Source organism: Amphiura filiformis, chromosome 11 (genome assembly GCF_039555335.1).
Source record: "Amphiura filiformis chromosome 11, Afil_fr2py, whole genome shotgun sequence".
Taxonomy (NCBI): domain Eukaryota; kingdom Metazoa; phylum Echinodermata; class Ophiuroidea; order Amphilepidida; family Amphiuridae; genus Amphiura; species Amphiura filiformis.
In genome coordinates, this window is record NC_092638.1 from 45,541,743 (window position 1) to 45,552,787 (window position 11,045).

General features: G+C 36.8%; 1 protein-coding gene across 1 annotated transcript; it reads left to right on the top strand.

Annotated features, from left to right (window-relative positions):
• The first annotated feature begins 379 nt into the window (after positions 1–379).
• Positions 380–10,457, top strand: LOC140163711 (putative methyltransferase DDB_G0268948). Its single transcript, XM_072187026.1, has 5 exons — positions 380–487; positions 3,140–3,300; positions 6,338–6,560; positions 6,845–6,945; positions 10,352–10,457. Exons 1-5 carry the CDS (start codon positions 380–382, stop codon positions 10,455–10,457), a joined length of 699 nt encoding a protein of 232 aa, XP_072043127.1.
• The last annotated feature ends 588 nt before the right edge of the window (positions 10,458–11,045 follow it).

The window sequence follows — 11,045 nt, forward strand, 5'->3', positions numbered from 1 at the left end:
TGTCCCATTTACAACAATATACAGGGTGTATCAAAATGATTGGTACCCATCAATATCTAGTGAGTATGGACAGGAATGTCACTTCAAAATGTAGTATAACATCCACCTTTTTATAATAGTATCATAAAAGGTCATTTAACAATAAACTATAGTCATTTTCCAAAATGTTGAATTTGGAATAAGCAGGCGTTTCATTACACAAAAAAACTTGATGGATACTAATCATTTTGATACACCCTGTATGCCCAAAATTGGCAACACCTCATCTTAATTACCTCTCGTCTAAGTGATAGCACATTGAGTGGATTAAGCTGTATTGTTTTGTTATTTACTACTTTTCTAGATTTTTTATACCATATCATACTATCCAGTAACAATAATGGCGTCAGAATTTACTGGACTCAAACACGCTGCCTTATACAGCAAATACAGACCTAAACCTAGTCCTGCAGTTATTAACAACATTTTGGAATTTCTGAAAGAAAAGGTACGTGTTTGAAACCTATAGCTCTCCGGATACATTACCAGGACTGTAGCTTAAAAACCACCCGTACGCCACTGGCGAGTTACATTTATGTCGCGCAAAAAGTACCCCCCCCCCCCGGAAGTCGGGTAACTATTTAGATCAATCAAACACAAGTGCTAACTGAGTCTGTCTCAAAGAACGCAAGTTCATTCCCTTGCAATCTTATTTGACATTGTATATCGCATTGCTTACGCTAGTTCACTGCCACATCCAGTAAATTTGGTAGTTTTCTTGGCCATAAGATCTAAACTTTTTCATGATCACTTGATGAAAATGTGGCAAATTTGCTGTAACCATGGTAACAACGGTATTCAATTAATATTCAACATACGAACATAAAACCAGTGTCGTATGACTTGTACAGCACCCGTAGGATTCGTATATGACTGAACAAAATTAATGCAATTATGTAGCATTATTAATGTTGAGGAGGAGTTACTAAATAAACTCTTCACAAACATAACTGGAATTGATATCATTCTGCTAGTCAGTGATGAGTACCCTTAGATTATGAAATAAGTATTTGTAATAATGTAACACAAAAAGAGAGTCCATAGTTATCGGTAACCCGTCATAAATCTAAACCTACTTATGTTGTGACGGTTTGACGGTCGTGTGCTGCATCTTGTTAGCTCCAATTTGATATCACATTTACTACCAAAAGCTCTAAATTGACCACGATTGATACCAGTATATTAAATTTGGAGCATTTATAAAAGTTGCAAATTAAAAAATGAGCATGCAGAGCTGTAGAGGTGAATTGCAAAGAGTGACCATGACATACCCAGAAACGAATTTTAGACTTCTACGCTATTCAAATTGTACTCACCGGAGCGCTTTCACCGGGTCAACCGGCGTCGTCAGCGGATGTTATCATGGTTATTGCTCTGAAGATTTTTTGTTGCTAGTGATGTTATTGTAACACCTCCGATGAATTCACATTATAGATGACGTCAAACTAGAAGCTGTGGTGGCGCCCCTTGGTTCCGGGGGTCAGGAGGTTGTCCCAAAATAGGTCGATGTCTAACCCTTTGTCACGGTTCAGTCTGGGTCTTTTCGTTCTGATATTGATGGCTTCCAAGACCCTATGAGGGAAGTCCTTAGACTCCCTCTCTAACACTTTTACGTTTTCCCAAACAATCTTGTGCCCTTTGCTCCATCAATATTTTTCTTGATCATGTTGATTGCTGACTTGGAACTGGCCGTTTTTGATATATGCTCTGTTAGCCTCTTTTCAAGCTTGCGTCCAGATTCACCAATGTATAGGGAGTCACAATCTTTGCAAGAAAAAGGCTATACACAACACCAGATTTTTTTTCAATCAAGGAACATATTGACAGGAGAAAAGGGCACCAGATTGACTGGGAAAACGTAAAAGTGTTAGAGAGTGAGTCTAAGGACTTCCCTCGTAGGGTCTTGAAGCCATGCATAACTAAAAGACGGAGACTGAACCCTGACAAAGGATTACTTTTAGTAAACATCGAAGCTTGTTTGGGACAAGCTCCTGACCTCCGGAACCAAGGAGGCGCCACCACATCTTCCAATTTGACGTCAGCTACATCTGTGATGTCATCGGCTGTGTTCCAATAACATCACTAGCAACAACAGATCTCAAGAACAATAACATCCGCTGAAGACGCCGGTTGACCCGGTTAAGGCGTTCCGGTGAGTGAAATTTGAGTAGCATAGAAGTCTTAAATTGCTTGAACAAGTGAGAGTGGCAGGGCGAGGAAGAAAGAGATGAGAGGAGAGACGGAAAGACTAGAAAGAGAAGAACTCGAGAGGAGAGAGAAGGGACCGGGGAGGTAGCGGGGAGACTGATCATTAGGAGGGGGAGGAGGAAGCAAAATAGGGAGATAGACATTGCTACGAGGAAAGGCGACACTGCGGCCCAAGACAGGCTAGGATTTATTGGGGTGCGACCGGCTCATAAGCGGACCTTTTGTGATTTCAGGGCTTATTTTCAACGTTTTTACAGAAAAAAAGTGGACCTTTTCATTTGGATTGGCATTTTGTCATATTAATTTAACAACATCAAAGACGAGAGGGCGCTAGACCATAAAAACACCGGTGTTCCATTATCTTGTCTATCCAGCCTTTATTGACACAGCATTTGAAAAATAAGCTTATTGGTACTTCAAAGTTAACAATTCAAATTACAGATCAACTCACTTAAAAATGAAGTCAGATTACAGTAAACTTACTTAATCCCTTGCGTTTTATATCTGAAAAATAGACGAAAACTGAAAAGATAAAACGACTCCTAGAATTCCAACTGCGTGATCGTTTTGATTTGCAACTTTTGAAAATGCACCCAATTTTAAATACTGGTATTGAGCTTTGTCTGTTTAGAGCCTTTGGTAGCAAATGCGCTATCAAATGCGGAGGTAACCAGATGCTGCACACGCCAATGTTAATCAAATTGTCTTAACATGAGCTGTTTTCTGACCTTCTAAACAGGTAAAGTTTTCTGGCCTTGAAAACATGAGTTCAGAACAATATAACTGATCCTCGATCCTCTTGGGTTTTTTTTTTGGGGTGTGGTGCTTGGGTGGGGTGGCGGTTACGTATACTACGAGAATGTCTCACTCATATTTTTTGTTTTGTTTTCAGAAGAAATCCCCTTGCCTTTTGGCTGTTGATGTAGCTTGCGGATCTGGGCAGAGCACTGATGTTCTCGGTGAATATTTTGAATCTGTTCTGGGCTGTGATATAAGTGACGCACAAGTCAATGAAGCTAGAAAAGCAAATACAGCACCCAATATCAACTATTGGTATGAATAATGTTTTGTAAATATTGATGAAAAATAAATAAACGGTTCCAAAAAGTTAGTCCCGCTAAGACATTTTGGTATAATCCAAAAACGAATTGATCAATTCTCTTGTTTTAAAGTTTGAAACATTGTTAGTTATTCATCAAGTGAGTGGGGGTTTGTTGCTTTGTTTTGACATCTTCACTGAGAAATACAGGCATTTATGAAATTATCGGCCAACAAAAATTTGCACTTTTCTACATAGGCTTTTTATGCATCAATTTTTCTTTTAGACCTCTTTCACTCAGAACAAATTAATCAAATAGAAATGTTTTGATATTTGTTTTTGTTTTGTTTGTTTGTTTGTTTTTATCAAAGTTTAAGATATTCATGGTGTAATGTTCACACGTTTCAAACATGTTTTATGGTTCAGTCAGAAATCATCGAGCTGTATCTGGGGATCGGTAAGAACCGTAGCGCTATAATGATAAAACTTGGTAGGGGGTAGTATGACCAGAGGGTCTAGGCTTGATTAGAATTTGGTAATGAAGTACCTAATTTGCATAACAAACAAAACACAGTTTGAATAGATTATCTGGATATCCGTATGGGGTACAGTGACGTAACTTGATGGGGAGTAGCGCGACCAGAGGTTCTTGACCTGATTACATTTTCAGATTATTTTGGGGTCATCCTGGGTCACCCAGTGGTCATCTGAGTTCAAATTACTAAAAACTGTCGAATGTGCATGAAATTGGTGGGTACAGACAGCATTTAGAGCAAAATTTTGGACGGTCATTTCAGGGTCATCCGAGGTCAAATTACTAAAAATTATCATATGGGCATGAAACTTGGTGGGTACAGTCAACATTTAGATCCAATTTTTGGAAGGTCATTTCGGGGTCACCATGGGTTGTTGCAGGCTCATTTACTTTCAAGTAATCGCGAAAGCAGTCGAGACTCGTGGTTCGAGAACCGCCTTGTTTGAAACAATTAAGGCCTTTTCCTGTCACATCATTTTGGTTATTACGAAGCTGGCTTTTCATGTTCACTCAACCTGTACAATTGAAGGCCGTAAACTTGACCTAAAATCGGACGAGTTTATAATTTTGACCCCTGTATAAACTTTGACCTTGGATATCTCGAATTGCCTAGGGGTAAAAATTTTACATCCCTCGGAATCTCATTTTGTACTACCCACAGAACAATAATCCAGAAACAAAAACACTTTAACTGACAAAACCAACCTACCTTGGTCTGCCACCGGACTAAAACTGTTTCAAGACAGTTCCACATAAAAAGAAGAAACCACTGTTTATTTCTATTTGCTGGTGCACAGTGCATTTTACCCATAGAAAAACTAATTACATACCATGCAGTTACATATACAGCAATCAACCAATCAGCACTCGTAAAATCGTTGACTCAATGACATCATCGCTAAATTTTCATTGATAAATTTCCTGAATTTCTGCAGTGTTGGAGCTTAGGCAATATTGCGTTTGAAGTTGGTTATAGGTAAATTGCACTGTGTGGTATCATCAGGTGTGCCTGACAGCAAAAAAAAAACAATGTTAAAGATTTTCTACTCATTTTAAGTACATAAAAAGACAAAAACGATATTTATCGGGGCAACGTGCCCCGGGCGCCACCCTTAGGGGGCTTCAAATTAAATTGACCAATTCAGCATCGATTCTGCGCCCCTCAAAGCGATGAAAGTCAAAATTTTCGCGCGCTTCGCAAGCATTTCAGCACACATTTTAAGACAGTATTCAACTTCTAGTAACCAAAATTAATTAGTGGTAGGCCTTATTTGTCCAAAAGTTTCGCAATTGTTTCAGGAATTGGGGGGTGACTTCTAAGATATTCTCAGGTGGGTGGGGGAGGGTAAGGGCGCTAATTTTGTTTCTTGCCCAGGGCGCTACCAACACTAGTTACGCCACTGACCAAATAAAGTGTTAAATGTTCATATGCATGTTAGATTTTGTTCACCTGTTGTGCACCATTAAGTTCTACTTTCTTTAATAATTTTTTTAAAAGTACCTAAGAAGCAAAAACGATATTTATTTTCCATTTGCAAAAAGAAAGTCAACATTGATTTCATCCTCCCAGGCACTTATTGAATGGAAAATTCCACTTTCTTTTTAAAATATCTTTCAATAGGCCTATTTAACGTGTGAACGCAAAATATAATTGTATTACATATATCTATAATTTTTTGGTTATTACCATAGGCGTAGATCCCGGGAGAATGGGCGATAAAACCAAATTAACCTCATATTTGGTCATTTTAGCCCCAAAAGTGCAAATTGTTTGAGGAATCTATTCCACTTTTGCACCATATTTCATCAGTTTAGCTTCATTATCGCAAAATTTTTCGCACGCTTCGAGCACATTTGTAACGTTACAACCATATCCCCCCAGGTAAGATTGTGTCAATTCTTCGAGCCTTTCCAAAGTGGTTGTCATTCAACATTATTGCCGGCGTGTATTGGTAATAGAAAATATTACAGAAGGTTGGAAATTATCATGTGGTTATTCTTCTTTGGGTTTTAATGATTCCCGTTTCTTTAACCAATTGCAGTCTCCCAAAAATGGTAATTTAGGAAAATCAATTAAAACCTCTTGATAGAGCTTCAGTATAACTTCAAGAGGACACCATTAAACGGGTCTGTCTCGTAGACTTTTTTAAAGCGGTGAAAGTATCTATACAATTTAAAATTTTAAAGCGCTTGTCAAACGAAATTCAGAATCCATTCACATTCACATAGAGAGAATTTTGTCCCGCTTTCGATGGAATCGACCGACAAAAAATAATGAAAACGGTTCTTGTCTATCCTGTATGTCGAGCAATCAAGAGAATGTATTTTTTTTTAAATTAAAGCAACCCTCCAAAACTGTTTTCGGCCTTTTGGTTTGAGCTAACCTTTCGAGAGTCCTTTTTTGGTGTTTCGATAAGTTCGACATACAGAACAGTTTAAGAAACTGTTGAGGTTATACATAGAGCCTTTTCATGAGTAAGAGTGTCACATATTAACAGTCCATACTTATTTAACAGTGTTGCAGATGCCGAACATATCCCCGTAGCAGACAATTCGGTGGACCTTGTCACATGTTCTCAGGCGGCTCATTGGTTTGATTTCCCAGCATTCTGCAAGGAAGTCGATCGTGTACTGAAACCATCCGGTTGTTTGGCGGTCTATGCTGCCAGCGCCAACCATCCAAGGTTCCTCCATGACGATGACAAAATAGCCACGAAGCTCAGTGAAATAGTCTCATCTGTGAGTCTATAGTAAATTTATGCAAATATAATATAATTCTGATGTCTTATTATGTTAATCATGTAATTGTTAGATTCATTATGAATTGGTTGATTCATGATCTACCATCCCCATACCATAGTTTAAATTGATTGTTTAATGTCGTCTGTTTTAGGAATTAATTGGATGAATTCATGGTTATCAAATATCGATTAATCATCGTTTGATTATCATTTAATGACCTTTACGTCTGCTATTATTAATTTATTTTGTGCTTTGTATTTTATTACATTGAAAATTGTCAGTTTTATTCTGAAACACTGAATGGCTATTGGGGATTTCCTTTGGAAAGACACCATAAAATATACCAAGAGGAACTTAAAATACCATATCCACGGTTTCAAAGGTATGTATGCTATATAGTATATATATTCTATAAATTCGGAACTATATCAAACATAATTATGTTTTTTATCTATATTTAAAGCCATTTAAACTACGACATCCATTATACCATGGATAAAATGTTTGATATGGTTGCCCCGCAGGGCTAAAAAGAAACAATATTGCTCAAAAAATAATAGTGATCAAGCTTAAGCTATAAAGGTCAGAGCCTGACGAATGAGGTAAATTAAGGGATAAAATAAAATTGAAAATGAAATGGGTCACACGCTGTTGATAACTCGGTTACGCATTCACCTTGCTTTCTTGCCCACGGGGTCACTCCAATTGTTTTTTCTTGATCCTGTCAGGGTTTAAAAACATCAAGTCCGCACGCCCGGTAGGGCTGTGGCCGGAAACTCCCATAGTAAGGACTTGCAATATATAATGGTCCCGCAGGGCAAGAAAGCAAGAGTAACCTTGATGTAACGTTGGTCAACAGAGGGCGTCAATGTGTAGGCAATTCCAGTAGAGAAAATAACAACCTATAATAGAGTAGGTGTGCGTATAGACGGCGGATTTTTTCCTGGAGGGTCCCTCCTCCTAAAAGAAAATTAAAGCGATAATTTCCCTGTGCATCTTTCATATAGATAGTGGTAAAGGTTCGTTATACAAGGTGTCCCATAAAAAGAATACCGGGTGAATGAATTTGGACTTACGTCAAGGAATAGACATCGGAATCAAAAAAAATTAAAATGCAGCGCGTAGCTCACTTTTAATATCGTGCATCATATGCGCAATTTTATTTGATTCGGTTCACCGGTTGCGAAGAAATTAGCGATTACATAATGCGCGTATCAATGTAGTTCATTCCAAGTTTGATAAAGAGGCGCTTTTTTCGTACTAGCTCACCCCTTCCTAAAGTTTGTGTATCTCATTAAATTTAGTTCCCATATGCATTATCTATTTTAAATTTCGACGGTGTTGCGTTATTCATGCTTTCACTGAAGATGAACAACAGTCATCTGCAGTTGGAAGCTAATTCCCAGCTTTAATTGTTTATTTTGTGCAAATATGTTATGTTTTAACTTTCCAAAGAGTATTTAATGTGCCAAGAATAACAATGATCAAGTACTTACAGCTTTACGTGTGATTTTTGATGTCATGCAACATTATGTTGAAGTTTTAAAAGATTAAAACTTTGCATTACCATTTCTTGGAAATATTCCACAAACATTTATGTATGTGAGAAAACCTTTAGCCAGCTGTAATTCTTTATGCAATATTACTTTATGCATTAACTATATCGACATTAACAAAAAGAGATATTTACAAGTACTGAGCATCTCCTTACATGCAAGCTTTCATCTTCAATATCGTGCAGTTTTTCAAATTTGAACAAACGTAATAAGTAAATGTTTTGCAAGATTGTTTAAAAAGAATGAAAAGGATTTCACTAGTGTGCACTAGTGTGCATTGCGTTGGTTGAATGATCTTTCTTTCAAATATGGAATGAAGTGAAATGACGCATGCGTTATTTAATCGCTCATTCAGTTGCAATCAGTCAACTGATTCAAGTAAAATTCGAGTATGAGATGCATAATAAGATATGCTATACGGAGCTTTTATAATTTTTGGATTTTGATGCCTATTTCTCGAATATGTCCAAATTCATTCACCCTGTATTTTGTTCTGGGACACCCTGTATGAGCTTATTTCACACCTTCTTATTTCATATATCACACTACACGGTAGAGGGTAACTTTTGCCAGTGTTACATGATGCAGTCATGTCTACAGTAGAATTCACCGCGACCTTTGTAGGACTTAAACCCCATTAAAAGCTATTAAACCAAGATAACACTCATTGAAAACAGCTCAACTGATTATGGTTGTGCACATGTGTCTGTTTTATATGTGCGGTATCGCAATGAGCTGGTATTTATAGCTTCAGTTGGGTAACCGATTATAAAGGAAACGCAAGGAAACAATGGTATGTGGACCTTCACGAAATGAGACAATGGTCTGCTTTTTGTTAACCAGCATTCTTGAAAATGAGCAACATAATGATTGTTGACTTAACACGGTTTGGAAATAATTTCTTCATATTTTTTGGTGTTATCTATCGTTTACATATCCTTCCTAAAACACCAAAGTACGAATATTTCCAAACATCTAAATTAGCTAAAAATGTAGGACATGTTACAAAACTATATTTTCTAGAATTTTAGAAGAGTACTTTTAATATTGGCCGGTTATTTTTCACACAGCGACGTTAACTAGGCAATGTACTATTCTTTTTAACATTACACTAAAACACCAAAGTACGCATATTTCCAAACATCTACATTAGCTAAAAATTTAGGACATGTTACAAAACTATATTTTCTAGAATTTTAGAAGAGTACTTTTAATATTGGCCGGTTATTTTTCACACAGCGACGTTAACTAGGCAAATCTCCATACTTCTAACGTACACTATTTGTAGAGGTCACCACGCGTCAATGGTAAGAGCACTGTGTATTGTGTATAGGAAAACGGACAGTAACTGCAGTATGGGCTCCACTATAGTCTGGGACTAGAGTACAGATCGCTGGTTTTAACTATTTTGATCGCACTTTGCTGAACTAAACATTCCTATTCTGGAAAGAAGGAGAACATAATAAAGTGAGTAGATATTATAGTGCGCAAAACAAATACAATGTCTTAAAGACACTAAACATAAATTACCAAATAAAGTAATAGACAGATAATTTCGTTTTTCGTATTTTGATACCTTATTCGGCACGATGCGACTTTATTTCCATAACTTATACTAATATAAATGAAAAAGAGAGCATTTCAAATTGACTTGTCACTTTTTAAATGCTCTCTGTTTTAATTTGAAGTTGGTATAACTTGGAGAAAATAAAAAAGGCGCATCGTACCGAATGAAGTATCTAAATACGCAGAACAAATGTCTCCATCTATTGGTTACTTTATTTGATAATAGGTTTAGAGTATTAAGAAATCGCCTTTGGTTTAAGTATACGGATATACTTTTAGTGCGTAGTATAAGAGGCCCAATTGAAGATTCATTGTTGTCAAAAACTTTGCGCCACATGTAGAATATCATCCGACGTTTTTTGTTTTACAGATATGTATTGTATGAACACAAGGATGAGTCTCTGTCGAACCTTCTAGGTGTTTTAGAAAGCCTGTCTGCGTATCAGAAATATCACAAAGAACACCCAAATGACGATATTCTAACAGCATTTCAAAATGAGTAAGTATCCGTAAAAACAAAATCAAATAGCACAATAGCAATTCAAAACAAATAAGCAAACAAAGAATCTGGAAATTCAATGTTTCCATACACTCTGTGGTAACAAAATATACCTTTGAATACATTATTTTCATTATTATTTATTAATTTTTACTTTTTACTTTTAGGATGATGCAGACATTAGGCGTTGATAAGTCTCCAGATGAGATCATCTTCAAGACGGTCTGCCCAATATTCTTACTACTTGGGAGAAAACCACAAATTGATACATGAAGGTTGTGCAAACTTATATACCGGGTAATTACAAAACCCTAGTATGGAGAAGAAGAGCTGATGAAATCACTAGTTAAATGACTAAATCAGCGACGACATAGCAAACAAGGATAACTAATGCGACGACTTTATAAGATGACGACTTTACCCATGATGCAGTCTACAGTAGAATTCACCACGACCTTTGTAGGACTTAAACCCCATTAAAAGCTATTAAACCAAGATAACACTCATTGAAAACAGCTCAACTGATTAAATCATATCTTCTCTGGTTTACGAAATGAGACAAAACTCTGCTTATTGTTAACCAGCGTTCTTGAAAATGAGAAGCATGGTGGTTTGCAGACTTAACACGGTTTGGAAATAATTTCTTCATATTTTTTGGTGTTATCTGTAGTTTACCTATCCTTCCTAAAACACCAAAGTACGAAGACTCTTGAACAAATTCATCAGGACTGTTCCATAAAACTGTATATTTTTTCATATACTAGTCCAAGTTAAACACACTTACGTGCAGACGTTTCGATAGCTACCAGCTATCTTTCTCAATGCTACTGTTGATGTGATGATCGCTGTACAGCAGTTGTT